This window comes from Psittacula echo (genome assembly GCF_963264785.1).
Source record: "Psittacula echo genome assembly, chromosome: 3".
Classification (NCBI taxonomy): domain Eukaryota; kingdom Metazoa; phylum Chordata; class Aves; order Psittaciformes; family Psittacidae; genus Psittacula; species Psittacula echo.
This window is the reverse complement of record NC_137736.1, coordinates 102,651,455-102,678,851: the sequence shown is the minus strand read 5'-3', so window position 1 is coordinate 102,678,851 and position 27,397 is coordinate 102,651,455. Positions and strand designations below refer to the sequence as shown.

Sequence of the window (27,397 nt, the reverse complement as noted above, 5' to 3'; positions counted from 1 at the left end):
ACTGTTGATGGCTCAAAAAACTTTTAAAAAACTCTGCCTTCAACTAAGCAGTCTTCCTGTAAGTGGTTTTAAATCTCTCAGGAAGACTATCTCCAAAGCTTGAGTATTAATGAGTACATTTAAAGGCTTTAAAATTGACTACAGGTTGATAGGTTCATGAAGACCTTTCAGAAGAAAATGTTGCCTTCCAAAATGGGGAGACATTCAAGTGAGATACAAAGTTATACTGCTGTAAATGATGAGAAACCTGAATTTTTAACTGAGCTCAATTCACATATACTAGAGAAGCCTGAAGGAGAAACTTTGTTCAAAAAGAAAGGGGAATAAATGGATTATAGTCTTCCTTTTTATCACTGTACCTGGGCAGGGGTCATCTTCCGATTTACTTGTTTGCCTCATCTACTGCTACCACTTCTCCCTTGTGATGTGAGCTCTTCCCTTCCCTTGGGAAGGAGCTGTCAGCTGCTGTGTGTGTGTACAGCATCTCATACAGTGAACAAAGCCCATAGAGGCCACCAAAATGGGAAGAAGTTCACACAGTGATATCAGCCTTCCCAAAAGCTAACAAGTCTGAGATGGCTGTTGGCCTGGATTGCCCAGAATCAGGTACTTCAGTCCAACTTCCAACAAATAGTTAAATTCAGTGAAATTCATCTCATCCTAATGCAGATATTTTAAATAGGACAGAAGAATCATGCTCCAGAAATGCCTCTTTACTTACTAGTAAGAGAGTATTAAGGTGACTACCTTTAATAAGATGCATGTATGGACTGCATTAAAGCCAAATCCTATTGGTGCGAGGATTAATATAAATGTAGACATACAGGAAATTAAAAAATGCTCTGAATTTACCAACTTCCATTAAGAAACACAGACACTTACTGAGCAAGCATCACTATGCTGAGAAAGCCACCACACCTTCCCTTGGGTGCACTCATCTGCTTGTGGTTATGTCCAATGTAGCAGTCCGCATTTGAGTTGAGTGACACTCAGTTCCCCTTATACTCAAAGGGGAAGACATAAGCATGCTCAGAGAGCAGTGTATTTCATCTACTTGAAATACCTGCCTTATGATGAAATGAATGATGCCCCACAGGAATCTGCTTCTTTACTGGCCATCCAATTTTCCTCTGTGGCATTGGCAGGAAATTGCCAATAGCAGGAGCTGCCCAAGAGCAGATGCGCCTCAGAACATCTCCCTTTGCTATCTGTGAGGAAGATGACAATGCTAGAAATGTCTAAACGCAACCCCTTGGCTTCTGTCTGTACTAAGAGGGAAAGAGGTTTCAGCCTAAAAGGCAAGGAAGAATCTAGGATAAATGACAGAGCTAGATCCTGGACAGCAGAGGTGATTTTCTCTGTCCTTAGGTGCCAAGAAAGCAAAGGGATAAGCAACATGAAAAGCACAGAGAAGTTATTGGAGAAAAGGTGCAATAATATGCTTAAAAATATATTACCAGTACTTCAGTATAGTGACACTGATGACAGAAGGAGCTGAGGAAAACATCTGTTTTCCTAACTGACCTCTTTCAAGTCTGCTAAACCATAAATGGCACACCTGGAATTTCTGTGTAACATTATTATGAGAATTCATTGCTGCAAGAGACTGAAAAGCTATTTTATCTCACAGTGACACTGCTGATCTCAAATGGTGACAGAATAGGGCTCTTCGTATTTACAGATTTCCTATAAAACTTGCTATTACTGCTCAGACATAATGTATCCTCTGTGCCCTACAAATTCGGCAGGCAGCTGAAGATGCATTAAATGAAGTAACTCTGCTAGTTTACTGATTCTTCTGCTCTGTTTGTAATTACCACTATAACAGGTATTACACAGCATCTAAAACATACGGGAAATCTTTCTAGTGAATGGTATTTCCTTTGCATTATGTGATTATGTGATTTCAGGCATCCTCTTCTAATTATACAGTAAAATGTGTAGCACCAGATATTGTGTGAGAAGAAACATTCTGAAAAATGTTTGGTTTGGGTTTTTTTTCCTCAGGATATTTCTGGTATGTTCTAAGGAGGAATTAGACTGGAGAAGTTATCGCTCTTTCTGACCCTTAAAGCAAAATAATTTTCAGTGAGCTGTTATGCCTGGAAAGAAATAACCCTCTACCCCTTAAGCAAGGTAGTGAGGACCATCAAAATGTAATAAGAGTATCACCTGCCTCCTCAGAAAAGGTTACCAAGTGAACAGCATTTTGCAAGGTGGGCTCTGTGGATGCAGGTGAGGGCAATGGGCTTCCCTGCTTACAGAAGGACCATAAACCTTTTAAGAAAGGTTCTGCACATAGATTCACTCTTGGCTTGGTTGTGGCTTATACTACCACACTATCCTCTGCGGCGAGGCAAAAGTGCTGCAAATGCTGAAGCCTGTATCTAAGGTGAGGAACCATCCGTGGGGATGTGTGAAGTGAATGTCAGGGAGGCCCTATCCATCAAACATGAGCGTTGCAGTCAGATCCTAAGGACTGGCCCAGCACTGGGGTGGACATGGCTGACTCCCACCTCCTCCTTATTGCATCCTGTGAGTGTGGGGCTTCTTGTTCCCAGTACAGAGACTATCCCAAGACGAATGATATAGTAATTACTCAGTTCTTCGATGCAGCCTTCATTTCTCTTTTCTGAATCACAGTTCAAGTCCCTTTCAGACGTACACTTGATATCAGCACAGCAGCCTAACTACAGATAGTCCTAACTTTAAAACAAACTACATCAATACTGTATAATGGATAGGATTCAGTTTACATGCCAGAAACTTATGCAAGTCTGTATATACTTTGCAAAAAAGCACTGAAGTTAATTGGGTTTTAAACTTACAGGCATATATTTCAAATTTTCTTTTCCTTTTTTTTCCTTAGAAGCTTGTTGCTTTTCAGTGCAGCAGTACCACACACTACTGTGTTAAAAGTATCAGACTATTTGGATGTGTCCAGAATGCTGTGATAAAGCTCCAGTGCTGAACACATCCCGAGGGCTCTCTCTTCCTGCCGAATCCTACAGGAGACAGGGATACCCCAGGGCTCCTCAGAGGATCTGTTGTCCCATTGTGCTTTGCAGTAGAGAGACAGACTCGAATTGCAGTTTAGTCCTTCAATTCACTGGATGAAAGTCATCTCTATGCATAAGTCCTGTGCACCACCTAAGGTCCTCTTTCAGACCTGACATCAGAATGTAAAATGGATATGAATGGTGCAGAGATCTGACTTTGGTTGCCTGCAGAGGGGTGAATTTCACCTACTAGGAACAGCTACAGCCAGGTTTCTGAATCTGCATGAAAGTGCTGACAATTTGCACCGTTTACTGGCTTGGCTGGGGAATGAAGATGCTCACAGGAAATGTTTGACACTTTTGCAGGAAATTTGGCTTATTTTGCACTAGAGAACAGATATGCTATACCTGAATTTCTAAACTTACTGTACTGGCATCAGAGTAACTAGAAACCACAAAATGTAGCATGGAAATAAAAAAAGGAGCATAGACTATGTATAGATATATTTACATCTACATACATCTACATATAGAAGCTTCTGTTCACTGGAAATCCTATAAGCCACTGCCTGCAATAGCATCCATCCTAAGGGAATTCTAGAGATGATTCTTAAGAGACTGAGGAGATGGGGTTATGAGGTGAGCCCATCTGTGTCAGCACCTTATCCAGCCATTGCAATGGTCCATGCAGGTGGATCTCAATCCAGCAGGGCGTGCTTGTAACATCTTGGCGATGATACTCTGCTCCCCAGCCCTATAAAAGCATCAAAGGACCAAAAGGTGAGGTGTTTGGGTTTTTTTAAAACAGAAACATTAAATAACAACTGCAGTGCAGTTTAATCTAGCACAGCTACAGACAGGCCATCACCCAAGTTACCATGATTTAATGCTTTGTCCTAGGGATCATTTTCGCTAGAAACTTTGCCCCTTTTTAAGGTCACTGTTACCATAGTTACCAGGAACTCTATACTATTAAATTAAAAATGCTGCACTTTAATAATGCTATTAAATGAAGATGTTACACTTACAGGTGCTGAAACCACATAGCATGGAAAGGCCTGCTTCCAAGCTTAGCTGTCTGCAAACAGCCTATGGGGAATGGTCCCTGCTGTCCACACCCTGGAGACATGCCCAGGAGAGTCTGCCAGACTGCTATCTGGCACACACGAAAAGCAGACCAGGCCCTGTCATAACACTTTAATAAGAACTGGGAATGACCCTGGGCACTGCTTCATTTATTGGTAGAGATGCATCCTACGAGTCTGAGACTAGTTCTAGGTATTTGTCTGAACCTCTGGAAACTTCTGGCAAGGTTCCTATGCACTGCACGTAACTTATGTGTAGATATTTTCCATAGTTTTTCTATTCTTGAAGGTGTCCCGGTCCAGGGTTTGGAACTAGATGATCTTTAAGGTCCTTTTCAACCCAAACTATTCTCTGTCCTCTTTTCCCATGGGAAAAGCCTCTTTTCCCAGCTGCTGCTGTAGGAAGTCCTGCAGCAATTTCTCCAGCTCTTTTAGGGAGGTAAGGGATATGTAGTGTCTAACAGAAGATGGCGTTGTGGTTCTGGCAGGGAGAAAAGAGAACCAAAAGTCCCTGTGCCTCAGGCAAGCACAGTGTCTGCTTGTGAAGTAGGCAGCCTGATTTCACAGCAACACAAGACATCCGAGTCACAGCCCAAAGTCTGGAAGCTCAACAGCTGTCATCTCACTGCCAGAGCTGAACTTGGATTTCTGTACGGCAATATGCAAAACATGGTCCCACTGCAGGATGAGCCTCTTCATCTGTGGGCCACTGATCTGAGAGACTGAGCCTTAGCTGCCATTAGGCTAGTCAGGGGGGCTGATATTCATGTCATGAAACAAGGACATGGACAGATATTAAGCCTGACGTCTGTCAAAGGTACGTACATTGTAGAGTGCAGAACAACTCAGAAAACTGAGGCTGCTAGAACCCATGTCTCCAGACAATCACCTGCAAAACTAGGATCAACACCAAAATTAGATGCCATAATAAGTAGTCTGGATAAAATCCACTGCTACTTCATGAAGGGGCAAGAAAGCAGAAGAGTAAGATATGGACCCACAAAAGCCCAAAGAGTACTTTTAAACAGGCAGCATTTTCTGACCTGCAGTGTATTATCAGGCTAGAAAGGGCCTGTGTTCCAGACACCTCAGATTAATGTTCTATACTTAGGGAATGTTTGCATAAAATCCTTAAATCAGCCCGGTCAGACTTCTGAGGTTGTGAAGTCTGAAGCACTCAGCTGCAGGGAAAATACACGAGAAGTCGGTGCACCTCTGACTGGCAGGGCAGAAAGTCCAGAGGAATGGGAATGGCAGCGTGGAAGCACAGCCTGCCCGGTTTGGACAGCCAGGCAGCGTAGGTGGCTGGGCATCTCCCTCTGCTGGCAGCTACAGGCAGGCAATCCCGGTGCTGCTGCCTCAGGCTGCCGGATGGAGCTCTGTGCAGGGGACATGCCAGCAGGCCAGCACCCCTGTGCCTCACTCTTGGGCTGCAGGTAGCCTCCTGCATGCCCGGGGCTGAAATGATCCCGGAGGTGAAGATCTTTTAATGAGGAAATAAAATGAGAACCACTTGCAAAGCTGTGGTGGTGTTTCACACAGATGGTGGGAAGAGGATACTGATACCCCCACAGGAAGACCAGAAATGCGCCTTCTGGCACAGTGGAGATGAGCTGAGCAGTCCTGCTGCTCCTGCGAGTCCTCCCCATCTCCAGCCACTGGGCTGCCTCATACAGTGCAGCACGGCTAAGGTTGCTGGGTTGCCCTCTCAGCCCCAAGACCTGGGGAAATGTGGGAAGAAGGATGCTGGGTTCACACCTCACCTTAGAGAAACTTTGTGCTTCAGCTGCCTCCTCTATGGAGAGGGGACAACCGCCACTCAGTGTATGGAAACTGCTGTCTGATCTCACTGATGATAAACTCACATTTGCCTGAGGGCTGACCTCCTCCCAGCTGCTTCATGGGCACAGGAAGGTTATCAGAGGACAGGACCTTCACATCCCTCTGTCCCATGTCCTGCCTCCATAAGATGACACAGTCCTGGCAAGTTTCTCACGTCTTGGTTCCTGCACATCACTGCCTCCCAGCTGGTAGCTGAAGCATCAGCGGGGTAGGAGGCAAGGCTTGCCCTGTGGGTTCTAGGTAACCAGCAGCATCTGAATATGAATCAGAGGAGAAGCCACAGGACTGTTGTTCACTTGGGGGCTCTTGGTGTGTGGCTCTGACAGAAAAACATGCACCTCTGTGCACTGCATACCCAACACCCAGGGACATTCCTGTCCCCAGACTGAATACACTGGGGCTCACGCCTTAGGAAAGAAATAACTGGAGAAGACTGAGAACAGGAAGGAGTTTTCACAGGCCAGGAAGAAAAAAGCAAGATGAGATTTGCATAGTCATTTTCCAAAGGTCATGGGAAAAGGTTCCAAATGACTCCTTGCACTGGTTTTCTGGTGCCTGAGGCACTATAGTGGCTGCTATTGTTTCAACAAAGCAAGGCGATAATATGGCAGCAACATTATTTAGTGCATCAACTTCACCATTTCTGCTGCCATGCTGGGCATGGAGGCAGATAACACATCAAAGAGACTGCCCCTGAGTTGCTGATATAATGAAAATATTGTGTAACTGGCTACACTGCCTTTACAAACAACATGCCCATTCATGTCTCCCATTAAAGAAAATCCTGCTTGTTGGGTTTCTTGCTTTCTTTTCTTCCCGTAACACTTGCATGTGAACAAGATGTCAGTTCCTTCTCAAGAACAAAGTAACATCTTGGTCACCGGCAGGAAGGTTTTGGCTTGGTCTCTTGGGAGAAGTTATAGAGCACTCTTAATGCTCTCACAGAGTTAAGGAGAGATGTCCCCAAGGATGACTGGAAAGAATCAGACCAGCTGTGTGCGACTCAACTCATCTGCTTTTAGAATGTAAGGGAACTGGGCTGAAGCCTCAAGGATTATTGTATCTTACATGTGAATTCAATCAGCTTGATTCAGTCATTTGTATAAAACCACACCTGCAAGGCCAAGGGACATACTCAAGCTACTTCTTATCGGACCTAGCAGGACCAACTGTCTTCTAATGGAGCAGCTTCTCTAGTTTGCAGACTGAACATCGCTGACAGCTCTCCCCTACAGCACTATGGGAAGTAAGTCTAGCACAATTGTAAACAGTCTTGAAATATTCATCATTTTCTGGGTTTTAGATGCTACATCAGGCACCTAAGTAAATCCTAAGTGCCAAAAGGAGTTAAGATCTCATTTTGGTGAGAAGGCTGTTCAGAAGATTTAAGAAACTCACTCTTAAGACAGATAGATCACACACAAAGCAGACTTCAAAGTTCATATCTGAAAGATATAAAACAAGTAATGGCCTAGGTGACCTTTTGTCTCTTCCAAATAACAGAAGGGAGGTCAGACTTTCTTTTGGGGTTTGTGTTCTGCTTGCAAGAAGCCCTTCTGGTCCTGTGGCTGGCCAGAGTGAATGTCATCAGAAATTAAGACAATCTCTTGCCAGGGATGAGACAGGTGACAAAGTCACAATTCCCAGTAAACTCAGTGGGGCTGAAGGAGAACCCAGTGTTTCTTGACTGAGACCATATTTACCTGTCTATAGTAATGGTGAGACTGTAAATTAGTCTAGAGACATAAGGACATTCTTTTCAGATCTATGGCTCTACCAAGCTCTATTGCAAACCAGTAATAATAGGAGAGATCGCAACTGCCTAAGGTATGTGCTACATTTATATGTTGCTAAGCTCCTCTAAGTTGAGGTTTTTACGCAAACAATGGGGGAACATCACCATGCAATCTCTGCTTATTTTCACAAAAGAGAGCTATGGAATACCTAGGTTTTGGAAACTAAAAAATTTCCAGGTTGACAACAAAAGCTATTGATTTTAAGCACCTAGAAGTTTAAAGCAGTAGCGGAAAACAGGCAGTCTGAATTGCTATTTGCAAGTTGGGTGTCTAAATCCCCACTTGGGAAGGATTTGATGAGGTCTAGTTTTGCACCAAAGTGATGGGATTTGCCTTTCAGAAATGCAAGAGAAAACAAAGAATCCTTACTTTAACAAAGCTCATTCGAATAGTACACATCTTGGTCAGCTCATACACCACTTCGAAACCATGATTTACTGACTGGGCCAGCAGCTGGGCAAAGAGCTGGTTGTTGAAGATCTTGAGGCTGCAGCCACTGGGGATCTTGCAGACAGTGGCTGGGTGGAAACCATGCTGGTAGTTACAGTTACGGCTTTGCACAAAAATACTGCTGTCACTGACACATTCAGCATAAACTTCGCCACCAACGTAGTAAAGATGAACACCTTGAAAAAGAAGAAACAACGTGTATTGTTTCTCCACTGTTCAGAGCACACTTTACACCAGCAAGTCTTTAACTATTTTACGTACAAGTCCAGGATCATTCCAGGCACTCAGTGTCTACACATTGCCTTTTAAAAGACAGTAAACTGTGTGCATATCCATGTAACTGTACAATGGACCCACCAACATTAAAAAGAAATCGTCATAAATGCTATTTTGAGGTACTGGTCTAGAAGAAAAAAGTCTTATCACATGATGTTTTTCTTTGTTTCTCAGTGGAAGGTTGGTTAACTTCTTTAACCCAACAGCACAGTATAACAAGGCACACACATACATACACATGTAAGTATCAAACATATGTCAACCATACACAAAGAATGGATCAAAACTGTAAGAGAAGTGACAAATCTGTTCTGCATCACACATCTAAATGTATTTTCACTGTTGAGCACATGCAGATTGACTAAGACCAATTTCGTTGCACGCTAGTTTTTTACTACAGGATTCTATCTCATGCAGTTGAAACACAGCATGATGTGTACTTAAAATAGCTTTTTTGCATTTTGCTTTATCCACTACATCAGAACCATGTATTTGCATTTACATGACGTGACTTACTCATCAGATCCTGTTCAAAGTGACCTTTAGCAAGAAAATGACTGATTTGCTTCTGGACTTTCAGTGCCCAACTAAGTGACTTACTGAAACTAACTCTCTTTTTTTTTCTGTGCCTTGAGGAAATGAAGATGGAAGCATTTCTATCCATCAAAGACTCTGGTCCCCCCAGAATGTCTGCATGCATGAAAATATACCTAAATTGGTGGGAGAATTTATCTTAGCCTAATTCAGCAACTGTAAAGTTAGGGATCTTGTGTAAGCTAATTGTGCAGATGCCTTCCCTAGTTGACAGATAATGGGAAGCACTGTGACCAGATGATTCACTCAGTCCGCTAGAGAGTGCAGGCTCACAGCCAGCTTGAACTGATGGAAGTCCGTGCAGGTGCTGAAAAGGCTCGCTCGTTCCCTGCCCCTGCTGCTTCTTCCCACACCGGCTTTCATGCTGGCAGCAATGGCTGAGGATTGGGCAGCCATCCAGGTTGGGGAACTGAACCAGCAAATAAACTTAAACAAAACAAAAGAAGATTTATTTGAAGTGAGATCTTCATCACTGCAAGCGTGGCAATGGGGACACAGACTGCTTAAACATATGCATGAAACCACATCCCAAAGGGGGACAAGTGATCCTGTGAAGATTCCTAGACATTCATCCTTCCCATGGATAGATTAGATGAGACGCACCCCTCCCATGGCCAAGAGAGGTGGGAGAGCTCAGATCTTTGTTCTCACAAAAACCACCACTACAGGAAAATAAAATCCTCCTCTCTATTCCCAGGTACGGCAGTCAAACCCTTACATACAAATGCACATTCACAGAGTCTCAGTGGCCTGCTTGCAGAGCTAGTGATAACTATGCTTTAATAATTTAGTTGTAATTAGTTTTATTCCTTTGTCTTTCATACAAAAAAGACTGGTTACGTATTCCCAGTCTGTTCATCATTCTGTGGTCATGACAGCAAGAGGCAGCAGCACATCCTTAGGACAAAACCAGCTTCTAAATGTAAGTGGGAAAAACTTGGGGAAAAGCAGGTTGAGTGGGAAAGGAATCTGGGAAAAATACGTTCTCCCATAGACTTCCAGGATGACTCAGATGGGAACCTTAAAGTCTGTCTTCAAGCCATCACTTGACTTTTACTTCTATGCACTGAGATCTCAAATTAGATGTGAGTGGCAGGGGTGTGGCTCAGAGCACATGCTAGTACTGCACTGGGAACACAGGTGAAATGACAGCTCATTAGACCAGCTGTCAGCTCCAGTCCAGCCGCACGAGACATCATTGGGAGTTGCACACTGTGACTGCTATTACTTGACTTATGGTCTCCTTGCCCTTCTGTGGAAGATGGATAAAAGGGGAGGACTGAAAACACAAAAGCATAGCTGACCTTAATGGAGTCCATATAGCTTTCTGAAATCACAGAATCATTAGGGCTGGAAGGAACCTCTGGAGATCATGTAGTCCAACCCTCCTGCCAAGGCAGAGCCACCTAGAGCAAGTTACACAGGAACATGTCCAAGGGGGTTTTGAATGTCTGCAGAGAGGGAGACTCCACAACCTCCCTGGGCAGCCTGTTCCAGTGCTCTGCCATCTTCAACATAAAGACTGGGAACACAGTGTAGGGAAAAAATAAGGACATAAATATTCACCACATTTCAAATCTTCAGGTGTGGCTACCGATTTAGGGTGACCACACTTCTGAGTGCTAAGGTGAAAAGTTTTAAAGGCTGGATTTTTTGGAGTACTGTGTCACCCACCTTCTGAAAAAAAATGATGAATGCTTTCAAAGGCATTGCCCATAATGAGAAAAATGACAAAGTCACCTCTGAAAGCAGAGGCTACAATTTGCCTTTCCTTTGTGGACTTTTTAAAAGCAATAAAACAGTAATGAAATGTCAGTGTGTATTTCCATTCTTCTGGTATTCGTTCACCAGAGGTAAGCACCCTCAAGGAAGCCAAACAGCTTAATACGTATTTGTAGAAGGCCAAATCAAGGGTCCATATGTTTTAGTGGGATTTCATTGCTCTCTGCAGAAACTGAGAATTCATCAGTCTCCCAGCATCCACATCTTTTTGACTCTCTGATCAGAAGTCCCCTTTTTGTCCTTGGAGTCTGACTGCTGAAACAGGTCCAATTGCTAGTAGATGTTGCATTGTGTTCTGGATTGTTTTTAGCTTTGATGTGGTATTTCCAGGAAACCGTTTCACGCTGATACACTAGATGACAATTCAATCTCATATCCTTATCCTATTGAGCTAATCTTGTTTACTCACTCTTTTTTCTACCCTGTTAACATGTGACAATTGTATCCATTTAAGTAGCTTTCATCTGTCTACCATGCCTTTGAACTACATACTTTGGGAGCTGTTCTGTGCTCTTCTGCAGGCCTGTACTGGTGCCCCTTCTCCTCCAGTTGGACATGTTTTTTTAAGATTTGCATAACCACGGAAAAACAGTAAAATTAACGATCTCTGATATACTAAGCTCCTCTCTGGGCAACCTGCTCCCTTCCCTTGGGCAGATTCCTAGAGTAAGACTTTAAAGGACTTTTAATCAATGAAGACAGATCTTCAGATTTGAATGGATGAGGACCATTAGCATTCGTCTCATTTTCTTTCTGTTCTGTCTCTTCCTCTTTTGGGGCAGAAAGTCACAGGATGTAGCATCCTCAAATGACAGCTTTGACTGGGATCTTTTGTCAGTCTTCATTTAGGGCCGGGTTCAGCTTTGATCTACACCCCTCTGACAGCTTATATTGACACAAAAGCTTTGGTTTATTTCTGAGTAAGTTAGAACTAGGTGTACAACCCATTTCCACCCCTCACAACAAGCTACTATGACAGACACTTGTAGCATCATACTGGCTTCACACAGTGCATCTGCAACTCAAGTGCTTTCCTTTCCAGAGAAAAGAGCAAAAACTATGTATAGCATCTCCTGTGCTAGCCTACAGGTTCAGTGTTGTTTGCCACGTTTGTCTCAGAGCTTCCTGGTATTCAATCATTCAACACTAAACTATCAAGAGCCAATTAAAATACTGCTCTAGGCCTGGGAAATGAGGTGAGGTTGACAAGATAATAGGAGTGGAACAATTAGAGTTAATTAGCCCAGTGGGAAATCCATTCCCAGGCAGCTACTGGTGAGAGGCTGGGTTGGCAAGATAATGAGTCTAGACTGGATATACCAGAATGGGCAAAGCTCCATCTGCACAGCGAAGTGGCCCGTACAGGGCTTCTGACTCACTGCCACAAACAACAGTAAGTTCTGGGAGAATATCATGCCCTACCCATCCCTACTGAGTTGGGATAGAGTATGTGCAGCCACACATATCCAGCTGTGGTCTCCTTGTACCTGCCACCAGTAGTATATAAGTACATAATACTACATACCAGTGTATATATACTATATACTCATATACTACTATATACTCATATACTACTATATACCGGTAGTATATGAGTGTATCCTGCATACACAGGGTATATGTACACTAGAAGTGGACCATACAAGAAGAACTGCTGAGAGAGAACCCAAGACCTAGTTTTAATAGCGAGAAGTTGACAAGGCAGGGAATCAGATTGATAGGGAGCAAAAAGCTACAAAGGCACCTCCAGTAGAGTTTTTCAGCCAAGTAACTCAACTACTGTTTCATCCATCTGCCTTTGCTATTTGGTGGGAGGAGAACCAGACCTGAGGCACCAGCAATTATCCTTTTAGTGGCATTTCCATGGCAATATTCCCAGTTGCCAGAAGCTGTAATAAATAAAATGAAAATACATACTGCTAAATTAGAACACACAACTATAAACAACATTTTTCTCTTCACTGGCCAAGCTTTTGTAAGGAGGTACTCTGCTGATTGTTGTCCAGTCAGAAAAGAATCAGCTGCTTTTCTTCTATTTCAGAAGTAATCTCAGAGCTTTTAAGGTTTTAAGACAAGCACACCTGACAAGTCAGCTGGGTTTGTTAATGCAATGCGCTGCTCTTTCAAGCTCTGAATATTCCTGACGAGAAAGTATTTTCTCTTACCTTTTCCTATGTGTCTCCTGGTGTTCTCTATAGTAGAGTTGCGGTTTACATTTGAGAGCAGTCCCAGGCAGAACCTGTTTTTGTTATTTGAGGGGTCTGTAAATCCATCTATAAGGATACTTCGAGATGAAGCCTGGAAAGTCTCCCCTACCCGGTTGTTGAGTTCATAGTAGGCAACTGAGCACCAGTGTTGCGGTTCCTCATAGCAAACAGGCCGAAAGTCTGTAGGAAATAAAATTAATCAGCTGCTCAGGTCCCTACTTTTTTTTTAAACAATCAGTCTCTGTTTTCTTTCCTCCTTCTCTCCCTCTGCCCCATTCTCCTCCTCCCCAGCTCTTCATCTAAACAGTCACTTACCATGCTTTATCTCAACAGCAGCTTCTGTTTCTTCTTAATTTTATGACTGAAGCCCCAAACATGCAAAGCACTGGTACACCAGCTTAACTCTAAGCCTCTGAGGAGTCCCACTTGTTCTTAAAAGTGATAATTCCACTGCATTAAATTAAGCACATGCAGATATTCCTTGCTGAACTGAGGCCTAATCTCTACACTGAAAGTAGTAAGAGATACATCTGCTCCGCACACCAGCAGGAGCTAGGGGTGGCAGATGGGCTCAAATCAAGTCAAAACTGAGCCAAGCCTTCAGCCTAATACGAAACTCTGAAGTTCAGAAGTAATCAATCATTCCCCCAATTTTTTGCATGCTTTGGGGCTTTCCACTTCCACGTGAGACCAGAAGCAGAAATGTCAGCAAGGTCATTTCTTTTGGATCTTCCCCTGCATAGGTTTTCTAACTCAGAGACAGAAAAAGACTCAAAAATGTTAACAGAATCTCTGAGCTGCATTCATCCTACAGGAGTTAGTGGGAAACCTTATCCTGCCTGTCCAACACAGGCATGTGAGTCCCCCTGGCCCCGGAGCACCTCTAAGCATGACCTCTAACAAACTTCTAACTGATGCTCACTAGGGCAACGATTAGGAATGATGAATTATGGTAAAGAGACTAAAGTATCTCATTAACTTATTTAAAAGTACTGATGCCTGAAAACTAGTTATTATCTGGCCACTCTGTGTATTCATCTGTAATCAGCACTGTTACCCTCATCATTCTTCAGCTCCAGTTCTGTGATACATACATGTTCCTCACTGTTTCAGACAGCTGGCATTATTTTTTTAATGTGCATGAGTGTGCACTGTGTTCAGTCCTCACGCCACAAAGGACATCTGTTTAGCACTACAAGATGCTGGACTAAAAGAACAATGGTGATTTTTCCTTTGCAGTAGCAGGAAGCCAAAAGAAAACCCAGCTGAGAAACTCCATTTCCCCTTGCTGCTCTGTAGCAATGGCTTTGAATGGTGGAGGCATGAGCTGTCAGCACTAGCCTGGAAGTCACGGAGACCATGTTGGAGAGATCATGAAGTCACTTTGAGGGAAGCAAGGAAGATCCCAGACATTTCTACTCTGATGACCCATGCCCTCTCCCAGTAAAGCATTCTTATATGAGAACAAAGAGTTTGGCCATCCATAAAAATCTCTTTGTACTTCACTAGAACATGTCCTTTTCTAGCCAGCCAGTAATATAATATTAATACAAAGATGATAGTAAGAAAGGTCCTAACCACAAGGCTTTAAAGTACTCGAAACCCAAAACTGAAGGTGATAAAGAAATCAGTTCTGATATTTATAGTGCTCTTGTGTTATACTGCCTCACTACCCTTGATTCAATATCTTTGTCTTTACAACATTGATAACAGTGTTTGCTTTCATTAACAGCTTTCCAAATGTAATCGTTCATGAATGCAAATAAGGACTAAACTCTGTAACTTCACACATAATTCACTAAATTCTTAAATCAACCTATTTTGCTGGCTAATGGATGGGTCTAGTACACAGCCTTACAGCAAAACTCTCTGAAACCTATTATGACAGACCACTGAACCTTCTTGTTCAAATAAAAAATTATTTGCTTAACAGTTGTTTTATTTTTTTAAAAATAATACAAATGGTTATTTACTTTCAGCTTCTCCGTCGGCAGATTTACCTCCATTGGGCAAAGACAGCACTAGTTGGCTTTCAGCTATTGCATCCATCGACCGCCCATTGTGGGTTCCTGGAGGTTCTCTTGCATGGTAAGGTGGAGGTGGAGTTTCCACTGTTAGAAAGAAGGAAAGAAAAGAAAGACACCTAAATCAATACATTGGTAACTTCTCCCTGGCTTTTCCTAGTGAATACTTAACTTCTTCAGCATTGTTTAGCTAGGAAGGGCTGGAAACAGCACAAATCTGAACCTGACCTCCTTTCAGTCTCCAGATTAAGACCATTACATGTTCAGGGAGGACGGGAAGGCAGGCTGTCAAGTTGAACATGCTGCACTTCAAAGAGAGAGGGACAGCCACAACTAGTGCATCAGGCCTAGACTGGTGTCTAGTCAATCTCTCCATTAACAACAGTTGTTACTCTAAGAAAGTAATGCAGTTTGATCATTCAGTTCCAGACTTCTCTCACAAATCGAAAACTTGAAGAGGATGATTTAAAAGCAGAAGCTTCAATAGATACTCTGAGAGAAAGCTCTCTTTCTTTACAGGCTATAAAAAAAGTCTATGGAGAGCCTTTACGCTTTAAAATCAGACTTGGCAAAACTTCCTCTAGATTCGTCCTTTATACCTTTGTCCTACAAGGGAAGGCAGTCCCTCTTTTGGTTTGTTCAGTTTCCCATCAAAGAGCAACAGAAGTGATGAAAAAACATGGAAAAGAGGTATCAACTCACAACCTGCGCAGCTCCTGATTTGTTTCCTTTATGGCACAGTAAACTAGAAAACAGAAGGTGACTAATAGTGGGGATTCTCAAGAAAGTCAAAAGGCTTTAGAAAGCCAAAGAAGGTACATATTAGAAAGTGCTGACATTCACTGCATAAGCACTATATCATGTAGCTTTATTCATTTGAACAGAAACTCAGTGGGCTTATGTGTAAAGCATAGCCATATACAAACTTGCAGGACTGAGGGTCTTTCTAAGGAGTCTTTTTAACTTGGTTCCAGGTTGAAATTTCCTCTTGTGTTCGGGGTCTGCTGGCTGGCCCTCAAAACAGAGCAACTTCACCCAGAGTGGATAATTTGGACTGTCTCATAAGACAAACATTGAATCTTCTAAGTACGTACTGCACAGGAATGTTATTCTACTTAGGCATTGTTCAGGATTTAGGCATTTCATACACGGTACATTTCTAACATATAAGATGGCATAACCCTCCCACAGAAAATGCAACAAGCTAGACTAGTAAAACAAAATCAAGAAAGAGTGGAAAAGAGTACAAGTCAGAGAAAGGAATATAATGTGGTCATACAGGTATTTTGAATGTCTACACCTAAGTCAGTAACCATACGTTTTCTTTATCCTCACCAAAGAAAAAGAGGCACCTGCAGACATGGTGCATCTCAGCTACTTTAGACATACACCTTAAGATGAACGCATCTTGTTCTAAGTGTGCTTGTTTTTCTCCACTGATCACAGAGAGAGTATAAATAATTGCATGAGATGTAGAAATGTGCATTGTTGACTTGGTCACACCAAGCCCACTCAAGGTTCTTGATGTAACTCCAGTTTGCATTATTTCCATCCCTTATTGTTACACAGGCAAATTATCAGCATGCCGCATGCTGTGATACACTGAAGCTCAGGTTGAGCCACTTCCATTTTTAAGTAACTTTGCAAGGTCCCAAGTTCAGTTAAATGCACTAGTCAGTCATTACATAGTTGGAATTGGCCTGATCTACCTGTCAGGACCAGCTCCACTTAATCCAGCTTGATTACACAAAAGAGAAGAAAAGATGGGAGAAGACAAACAAGTCCTACTACTTCATGAAAAGCTTCAGTGTTGCTAAACGTGATTTAATCTGAAGTACAGACCTAGAGAAGAAATGAATGACAGTCCATTCAATGAATGGAGAGGGAAGGAAAAACACTCAACACATCACATTGTGTTGAAATTGTCCAGCTTAAAAGAAAGTTCAAATACTAAAAACACCTTGTAAAAATAAACACCTTTCTTTCTTTCTTACACTTAAAATCAAAATAGGCATATCACTAAGGACATGAATTTAAATGCTTTGTAGTCGAGACATTAAAACATTAAGCTACAAAATTCTGACCTGAATTCATCTTTGTGAAAAAGCTGAGATGATTGATTGAAACTATTTCAGAGTTACAACAAAGTGCAGAAGTGAATCTTAACTATGTTTTGATATTAAAGCCAGATCTCAGCTGTGTACATGACACCTTCTTGGTTTATTTAACAGCAAAAGCATAGTCAAATGTCAGGTAATTAGAGCAGTACTAAGTAAGGAGTGCACAATGCAAAGTCTGAGTGACATAACCCTGATGACCTCAGAACTGTGGAGATAATGAAACACATTCCAAAATTACAGAAATTTGCCTGGTGGCTTCAGCAAGTGTTGATACTTTCCTGTATAAGTTTATACAGTCAGTGGGATCACCATACATTAAAAAATATTTCTACATACCAATTTCCTGATTTTATCCTGTCTCGCTTGATGGAGTTTCTAGAGGTCCCTAGCTTGACAATCTTTATTAGAGGTGCAAGACATATGCAAGACATAGGTCTTGCAAGTGTTCTTTTCCATGGACTGTATCAGAAGCTTGGATGGCCAGCTTTAGGCACAAGGTGGCCTGGCACACCTGGTCCTCTCCTCAAATTTCCCCTTACAGTAATCATGAAATCGCATCCAGTGGGATGACTACAACACTTAGTCCCTTGAGCACCACTCAGAAGGAGTAGGAACCAGCATTAAGAGACAGTCAGAAGAAATCACGTTCCAAATCCATCCTGTTAAACAGCTCAGTCTGTAGCTACAGCTATAGGTGAAGCACACAGAATTGGCACCTGACTCCAGGCCACGGCAAGAAACTCAGCTGCCTCAGTCAGGATGTCTGAAAGCTCATTCTTACCTGTGAGCTGATAGGGACTTCCTGGTCCGGAAGAGCTTCCTGGTGAGTTGGGATAGCTGATGCTGTTAGGCGACTGAGAGAACATGTGGCTGGGTGATGATGGAAAAGGAGTGCATGGTGGATGCTGGAAAGAATCAGGATAAGTGGCATTGTGAGGCATCAGCGGTTCACTGTGCAGAGAAGTGTTTCGAAACTTGGCAAGGAGGCTGAGGTGAGGGTTAAACTCGCTGTGTCTTGGAACGAGTACAGGAGGTAGGACTGAAAATAAAAATGAGAACAAAAAAACCCACATCTGGTTAAAACTGCACTCTGGAAAGTATATCACTGTAAGTTAAAAAGAGGAATATTCCATGCTGCCCAAATATTGCTGTCTATATACAAGTCATTGAAGGGCAACAAACCTGTCCAAAACCAAGAATCAAAAGCAGATTCTTGAACTTTTTTTTCCAGATTTGCAGTCAGTTGCAGTAATTCTATATGCAAAATACAGACCCATTCCTGATTTGAGCAAGGTACCATAAATTCACAGGTAGGACATACACACACAGTCCCCTTTTAGAAATGCAAGTGGCACATTTCTCAAAGTTACCTGTTCCTTCTGTCCTGAGAGACTGAGCATGTCAGGAGTTTGCTAAATACTATCACCAAAACCACAGCCAAGTTTAATAACAATTAACAGTGCTCTGAAATACACTGTATATTTTACTACCAGTGTTTCACAGATGGGCAAAGGAAGCACAGACCTGGAGCTAGACACCTAATTTAAAACCTTTTCAGGTACTCGGAAAGGCTGCCAGCCAGATAGTGGGATCTTTAAAAGGAAATGTAAATGGCAATTAAAGTATTGCAGCAATACTAATTTAGCTGTTGCAATATAGTTAGAAAAGATCTAGCATGAGGAGGCAAATGTCAATGGTTGGTAGTTAAGACATGAAAAACGCAGCTCAGAAAACTGAAATACAAATTAATCCATGTAAACATTGGTCTAATAGAAGATATCGTCTCTCTTTATAAACTTTCTTCACTTACATCTCATACCATCAGTGCTGTTAACAGCATTGTTGCACTGAGGAACCTAAAGTTGACCCAAATAATTTTGGATACTGACATATCAGATGAGAGAGGGGAACTGGAGTCAAAACATTTTAGGAAACCCAACTAGTGAGTTACGTATGAAGATGCAGCCCCTAGGCTGGAACACAAAGAGGCTTGACACTCCAAGATTACTCTATTGGTTACTAACTCACATAATGCCTAATTATCTTAGTTAAGGACTTAAACGTAGGTAGGGGGAATTAATCCCCAGTTGCTATTGTGCATATCTAAAAGACACCTGAGAAGATAAGGAGGCAATTTGAGTTATTGTGACAAGGATGACTTGTCCCAACACCAGGAACAATTCATAAGGCTTGTATTGATTGACCTCATGTACAGAGTTCCTCTGGCCTAAACCCCAGCAACACATAATCTTTCAGTCTTATTCTTACTAGCTTATGGAAACAAACAGCAGTGTGTGCCCTTGGTTATAAATGCTGTCAGAAATACATGGTTTGAACGTGTTTTAACATACTGTTTGGTCCCAAAAGCTCTGTCTAGGTTAAGACCAATTCTTTTTAGGTAGGTTAGCTAACACCTTTTAATTACAGCGAACTCTCATTTATCCTACATAATGAAAGAGTGGAATAATTGCTACAAAGCAAATAATGTACAGATAATGCAAAATATGTGCATGAGAAGAGGCTGTAGGAACACTCTCATTGGAGTGCACCCTCAGTGCACACGGACTGCTCAGATCTGGGGCAGTTTAAGCAGGAGGAGCACCAGTGCCTGGTACCAACAGGAGGTTTACAACCTCTTGTTTGACGTAGCACTATCCTGCAGCTGGGGCAGGGTTAAATCCTGCTCCTGCCTACCCACTGGCATGTACCATTTGGGAATTTGCAAGTCACTCATGAACTGAAGAACTAAGTCCTAAAAATATACAAAAGATTGGACTGATGACAGGGTTCACTGCAGAAGTTATCTTCTTACCTGTCTGGAAATACAGGCACTGGGATACTTGTTAAGAGACTATATGTAGACCCTTATCCAGCCCAATGCATTTCTAATTAGCTTCTGGCCAGCACAGCGGTGGTGCTCTGGTGACTACTTTCTTTGCTTCTGCCTCTGATATGCCCTTACCTGTGGAATGAAGAATTTTCTGCCACTCTTTTAATTCCTTTGGTAGAAAAAGGTATTTCTGCTTTTTTACTGCTTCTTTAGCTTTTTAGATTTCCTAATCTAATAGGTAGAGAAAGGTATTTCTGCTTTTTTATTACTTCTTTAGCTTTTTAGATTTACTAGACTTTCCAGGTAGGACTCACAGAAAATACAGGTATTCACACATGGGATGCATTGCCCAGTCCTCCGTCGATCTCTTCATAGCCAATGGAGAGAAACAGACTCTTTTACTGCTCCGTTAATCTGCTCTATACTGGGACAAGACAGATACCACCACTGCAGATGTGGATTTTGTGAGCTGGATCCCTCCCATCTCATGCTCCTGTGAGCAGCTCCAGGCTGTGAGCTGCTGCTTTTGGAGTTTTCCTCTGCTACTCCACAAAACTGGTGTTATGCTTGCCAGGTCTGCTGCTACTCAGCCAGCTCTGACAAGCAGCCTTAGAAACAGGGAGCTGGTGATCCCTTTACAACCAGCAGAGGTGCTGTGCATGGGATAGCCGTGCTACAGCAATGGTGTGCAGCACTGGGAGGCTGGCACTTCGCTGCGGGTACTACTGCTAAGGAAGTGGTTTTCCTCAGCCATGTGAGAACTCAGTGCAACTTCTTCTCTAAATAGAAGCTGAGAATCTGAATGTGTGAACAGCACTTGTCAGGGAAAGCCTTTGACTTGCCCTGAGTGAGTCAGCAAGAGGAATTTTCAAGCCTCGAACTTCTTCCCAGCTCTGACCAGGGTACTCTTAATTTCTGCTCTGCTGTACAGTTTTTGCCACCTCATTCAGTCTTTCCAATGACTGCTCTGTGGCTGCCTAGAGGGCTAAAGCCTCTGCGATGGTAAGAAATTCAGATATTTTCTTGTTTGTGGACAAAAATTCCCCAGAGGGTCTTGTTCTCCTTGTTCTTTTGGTAACAGATGTCACCCTCCAGGGCTCACCACTCTGAAGGAAGTGTGACCAGAGGCACAAAACTGAGTGACTGAGTGCACTGAGACCTGTTTGTCCTCACAATTTAACTCTGTTGTGTCCACTCAGTGGGGTCCTTTTCTTCTGTCTGCTATTCTCCATAGAGAGCCAGGGTTGGATGCTTCCTTCTATGCATGCCCAAGTGTTGATAATCTTTGTTCAACTGAAAGTAAATACCATCATGTCTCAAGTCCTGCCACTGCCTTTCCTGCACTAGACTTTCTCCGATTCCCTTTAGTTGCAACAGTTCTTGCTGGAAACCTGGCTATGCCCAAAGCCTGTGACATAGGAACATGTCCAGGCAAGTTTTTAATGTCTCCAGAAAGATGTCTCCACAACCTCCCTGCGCAGCCTGTTCCAGTGCTCTGCCATCCTCAATATGAAGTTTTTCCTCATGTTGAAGTGAAACTTCTTGTGTTCTAGTTTATGGCCACTGCTCCTTGTCCTGTGCTGGGCACCACTAAAAAGAGTCTGGCACCATCCTCCTGGCACCCACCTTTGAGATATTTATATGCATTAATGAGATCCCCTTTCAGACTTCTCTTCTCTAAACAGGCCCTAGATCCTAGCCTTTTCTTTGGTGATTTCACTGCTGCCACTTTCTCCCCAAGCTCATTTCTTCTCTTGTCTCACCACCAGCTCTTTGCAGCACAGCTTCTAACTGCCTCTGGCCTGGAGCTGCATTACTGCCATTTGCAGTGGTGTAAGTTATCTCTCCTGCTGCTGCTCCAGCACACCTGAGTAGGTTGTGCTTCCTTGCTGTACCTCATCTTTAGTAGGAAAGTGAGCTTCAGCTTCTAAGCTGTCCCCATAAGAGCAGCTGGGGTGAATACAACAGCCCAAGAACAGTCCCAAGGTCCTATGGAGAACTGGCACAGCACAGCTTGCATCCTTGCAGCTGTGCTCTCTTTCACCTCCAAAAAAAAGGTGGTCACGTCCAAAGTACCCAAAGTCTCTCTTTTGGGTGAACCCCTGTGCCCTGAGAATTGCTAGTCCATGTGAGTCCATGTGAGTTAAAGCTGTGCCTGGGACCACACCAACAGTTCAGCAATACTGAATTTACTACTCAATACGTCTTATTTACTACTAGACATGTAGCTGTCTGTAGCACAGACAAATGACAGAGACGTGCTCACAGCTGAAACCTTCTGAGTTTCAGGGTCAGAACAACAAGCTTTGGCAGCCACATAGCAGCTGCTGGATTATCCCAGTACTAGCATTTGTTAGTTGGCACTGAACAGATCAGAAGGCTGGGGTTGAAAACAGCCCTGCACAGTGCTGTCAGCTACCATGCTGAGGAATCTCCATTAAGTACACTGGAATTATAGCAGAAGAAATTAGAAGACACTAAAGACTACATCCTTCAAAGAGAAAGATAGACAAAATGAGATATTTTATGAACATCTTTTCTTAGATTCTTGAAGTTTATTTTAGCAAGGCAGGAGATCAGCTCTTTCCACTGAAAACTGTTGACAACTCACTGCAGCTGTAAAATTTTAGCTGTGACAATGTTTACAGCAGTTCAGATACAACTTCAAAATGACAGCTCTGCTGCCATGGAGAGACTATCAGAAAAGGGAGTAGCCTGTGTTGTTTAACAAATGTTAACAAATGTCCTTCCCTTATTTCGTATGTGTGAAAAGAAACATCCCACAGTTCACTTATCTGATCCTAATGTCACCTCAGAGTAAAGTTCATCCCAGACAAAGAATAATCACAGAATAATAAGTATACACTTACCAACCATATCCATTAGTAAATTAAATTACTGTGATTTTTGGCAGCAAGGGAGATTTAGGTTAGACATTAGAAATCATTCTGGACTGTAAGGATAGCAAAGCAATAGATTCACTTGCCTGGGGAGGTTATGGAGCTTCTACCACATGGGATTTTACAGCTCATTAGGAAAAGCTCTGTCAGGAATGTACCTGGTAATTTGTTTTGGTTTGGGAGTAGGGGCAGAGGAGAACAGGATGATTGCTCAAGCTGTCTGCCAGCCCTGCTTTCCAAGATCCCTATAGAAGTTAACACTAAACACCATTATTTTTTAACAGCTGCTTCACTGACACAAAGCCCAGTTAAATGATCCTTCAAGTGAGGTCATAAGTTTTCAATGCTGACCATGTCCAATCTAAAGAGGTTCATCAGTGGAAAAATTCAAAGTTTTATGTGAACGTAGAGCATTTCACACAAACTACACATTTAGGTAAGTAAATCCCACTGAAGGCAGGCCACCAGGCATTTTAGGAAGAATCAACTGATCTGGTTTCATATCCATAGCAAAATAAGTCATCTTACTGCAACTGTAATCTTCAAAGAGAGAGATAGTGATGCATTTTTCATGTGGATTAATGAGTCGATTGCTGGGTTTAAAACAAGGAGACATAAATCTAGCCAGGGTGCTAAGTCTAACCCAGAATTCATGCAAGCGGACACCAGTTTTCAGGGGGAGGGCTGAGAGGGCAGCCAGCACCTGGGTCCATGGAGAAGACACTTTCAGCACCCTGGACAAGATCCAGGCGTCCTGGGGGGTCCAACTGGATACCGACCCGCTGGGCAAGGTGCTCCTTACTCCCCGCTTACTCCTGACTGCTGCAGCTGTGATGCCACCAGGCAAGTAAAGACCCAGGGTCCTTCCATCAAATGAAGCCTGCCTTTTCAGATTTCAGAGCACAACTCGATAGGATGCACAAAGACTAAACCTGCTGCCAGTGCGAGAGCTAATAGATGTGAATTGTCTGCAGATGATGTAATTACCTGGGGTTTCCACCCGCCGGTAATGGTAGGGGTTAATGCACACTTCTTTCTGTTTTGAGCCAAATGGGAACTCACAACATTCCAGTGGTTTCAACTCATGGTGAGACTGTAAATCAGGCCAGCGCCACACTCTGCAGTATATGACGTGGGGAAGCCCCTTGCGGTGAGACACCTGCAGCCGACCATCCAAGGAACGTGGGATCGTGACACATTTACTGGGCTGACCTGGGCAGCTCAGAGCCCTTTCCAGTTCTTCCATGGCACCTTTTTTCTTCTTTAACTTCTTCACCAAAGAATCAACGGCTTTTTCTGCCCACTTTTCCTCTTCATCTCCTTGTTTCCAGCCCAGCAGCCTTTTCACTGCAGGGCTGGTAAAGGAGAACAAGGAACTGATAGGGGTGCTGGAGTGCATAAGAAGCAGAGATTACACACAAGCGTCAACGGAAGCACAAATTGCTCTCGAGCCTTGCAAGGCTTGCACAGAGTTTCCACAATATTGAGATGGATGCTTCCTTCACGAAAAGGTTCTTCCACACATACGTTTTTGTAGTCTCAGGCACTGGTTACAAGTAGTCCAACAGGGTGGGTCTCAGAGCTTTCCAAACATAAGATACTGCTGATGAAGCCTGGAATAGCAACACAACACATAGTTAGGCTTCACACACCTCTTTAATTGTTCCTTCAATAAAATCTTTTGAAAGAGGAATTACTCAAAACATGTATTTTATTTTCATAGAATCATAGAATAGTTAGGGTTGGAAAGGACTGACCTTAAGATCATCAAGTTCCAACTCCCCTGGCATGGGCAGGGACATCTCACACTAAACCATGTCAACCAAGGCTCTGTCCAGCCTCACCCTTCAACAGTTTTCTGTTTGTATTTGCTATTTATTTTGGGTCTAAGCCTTTCCTCCCCATTACCCTCCACACTCATTTTAGAGCTGGACCTTGGAAAGCAGTCACTTCAATATGTGTTTAGAGTTTAATGCACTAGGGAAATTCTGCAAGGTTGGGGTTATATTTGCTACAAAAAAAAAAAAAAAAAAAAAGGACTTTTTTTTTTAAATGCCGGTAGCTGTAGGTTCAGCTCAAGCATCCTCTACAAAATTACATCTGTAAAATCAAATTTTATGCAAGTACTGAGTAGAATATTTTTCTGTTTTCAACTCTCTCTCTGCCTGTCCAATATCACTCAACTGTCAAGAGCTGTATAATATTAACTGAAAAAAATAATTTAAAATACAACTACCCCCAGATTTCACTTAGTGCCTTTAAAGATCAATCTCTATTCTCTAAGCTTATTTACGTTTTCCCACATGCCAGAGAAAAACCTTGTCTGCCTAGCCAGACTGTTTTGCTGTCTCCAACAGTTCACAGTTTTTTGGAGGAAAATCACAAAGTTCTGGACAAAGTTTGTGCTGGATGGTTCCTGTGTTATTTCTGCTAGGACTTGCTACATCTGACAAAGTCCAAAGAAAGAGTTCAGTTCTTGAGGGGTTTTCTTCTTCTTTTTTTTTTTTTTTTTTTTTTTTTTTTTTTTTTTTTTTAATGTAGCTGGACCCAGTCTAATTTTAGCTGAAAATGACACATTTCACTGACTGGAACTCTGAGGAATAACGTCTTTGTATGTCAAGCTATTTATGCTTTAATTATACTCTATGGACCTCCTGTGCATATCAGGTCTAAAGATCTGAACTATACAAGGTCACGTAAAGCTGGAGTGCGGGCAGCTTCTGAATGGATGCCTTCCGGTAAGCAGCTCCATGACTGTTCTAGTCCACCTTTATGGGAGGACTTGGATCCTTCTTGTCCCCCACCAGTAAAGGCCTGGACGTAGTCCTCAGCACTGCTTATATGCAGCCGCTGAGGAGACAGAGATATACTGCCTGGTGTTGCGAGCAGCACAGCTTCACAAACCATCTTATTCTACAGTTTCCTTAAAGGCACAGCTCTTGTAGAGTTGCAAGAGTGGGGACACTGAGTTCAGGCACAAGTACAACATATTAAGACAGGACATCAATCCCAAAGACTGGCTCCTTGTCAGAGTCGGATACTCCAGCAGTCTGGTACCCTCAGCACCACACAGCTCTGGAGCATGCTGCAGGGCAAGCACATGTAGCCCAAGGTATCAAAGCCTCTTAGACAACGTGCAGTGTTTGCTGAGGAACAGTGATCTCCTAGAGCTGTTCTCCTCCTAGCCCTTCTTTCATTCTCATGCCCATTCATCTGCCCCACTGCATTACCCTTTAAGATATCCAGCACCCTGAGAAATACAGATACATGTATTCTAAAGAGCTTTTTCCCTTATTCCATGACAGCAGCAGTGATGAGGGCAGGGGCTCAAATTCCCCAAAGCCTTCCAGAGAGCTAGAGAGATGGAAGCACTTGTCTTCACACAAGAGAATGGATAAAAGTGACTCTTTGCCACGTCACAGGCCCCTGAAGAAGCTGTATTCCCCCAAGAGATTCATATTCCAAGCACCAGTGAACAGGACACTACATGAAAATATGAACAGAGGGACTACAAAACTGCAAGGAAGGGCAAGTACATCTTGCTTCAGGCACCCACCACAGCATCAAGCTCTGGCTCATGCAATTTCTACATTATCAATCTATGTGTATGTGCAGTTGTCCTCTGCTGTCAAGAGAGGCTCTTGGCAGAGCATGGCAGAAATCCTGCCACTCACACCAGTAATCAATGATCAATTCCACAGAATAGCCCAAACTTGTCCCACAACGCAAAAAGAAACTTCAGATTCCAGATTTTTCTCCCGCTCTGCATTAGTAAAAATCCAATGATCTGGAGCATTTAACTGGGTAGTTACTAATGCCTCTTAGTCAAAACTGAAGTCTATGTCCAAACACTTAGAAGGTACATGTGAGAATGAAGTAAGGTCAGAATGATTTATCACAGGAAAAGAACCCTCAAGCTGCTAGTAAAACATAATGTGGATAGAATTTAGGCAGTCAGTCTCCAGCCTTTGTGGGAGCAGGCTTAGCCTACAAAGCCCAATGCCAGCCTCATCTAGGCATTCCTTGCAGTGGAGGTGTCTGTCACTCACTACCCCAGTGAGAACCTGTGAAGGATCCACCATGGCACTGTTGTCATTGCTCAGCAGCATCAAACCCCATCCTCATGCAAGAAGTGAAATAATGCCAGGATCTCTGCGGATCAGCCCTGAAAGCAGCAACAGGAAGCGAGGAAAGCCTCGGATGAAAGCCCATGGGACCACTAGTGGTGTAAAAGTCTCTGCTCCAGGCTGAGAAGGAAAATGGCTCACACTTCTTATCTGAGGGGTCTCCCAGGCATTACTGTGTGTAAACAACTGCTCCTGATAAGTTAATGCAACATTGTAATCATCAGATACGAAAACATACATGTTCACGTAAAAGTATTGTCCGGAGATTTTCTTTTCCATTTTGACCAAGGTTTTAAATAAACACGTTAATCTCATTCAGTCAAATTAAATAACTCAGCAGTGACATCAGTATGAGTCTGAGCACT

The 27,397-nt window shown here is 42.9% G+C and overlaps 1 protein-coding gene across 3 annotated transcripts; it reads right to left on the bottom strand.

Moving 5' to 3' along the window:
• Window positions 1–3,609: 3,609 nt before the first annotated feature.
• On the bottom strand, window positions 3,610–24,304 carry SMAD9 (SMAD family member 9; the record flags this gene model as incomplete). 3 transcript variants are annotated; one of them, XM_080612725.1, is made up of 6 exons in its annotated part: window positions 3,610–3,753; window positions 8,092–8,348; window positions 12,990–13,211; window positions 15,005–15,142; window positions 17,957–18,214; window positions 23,893–24,304. In XM_080612725.1, the coding sequence occupies 6 exons, from the start codon at window positions 24,302–24,304 to the stop codon at window positions 3,610–3,612; spliced, it is 1,431 nt and encodes a 476-aa protein (XP_080468851.1). The 3 variants fall into 3 exon arrangements, with proteins under 3 accessions (XP_080468851.1, XP_080468852.1, XP_080468853.1); XM_080612726.1 differs by having other exon boundaries at window positions 15,032–15,142; XM_080612727.1 differs by lacking the exon at window positions 15,005–15,142.
• Window positions 24,305–27,397: the final 3,093 nt, after the last annotated feature.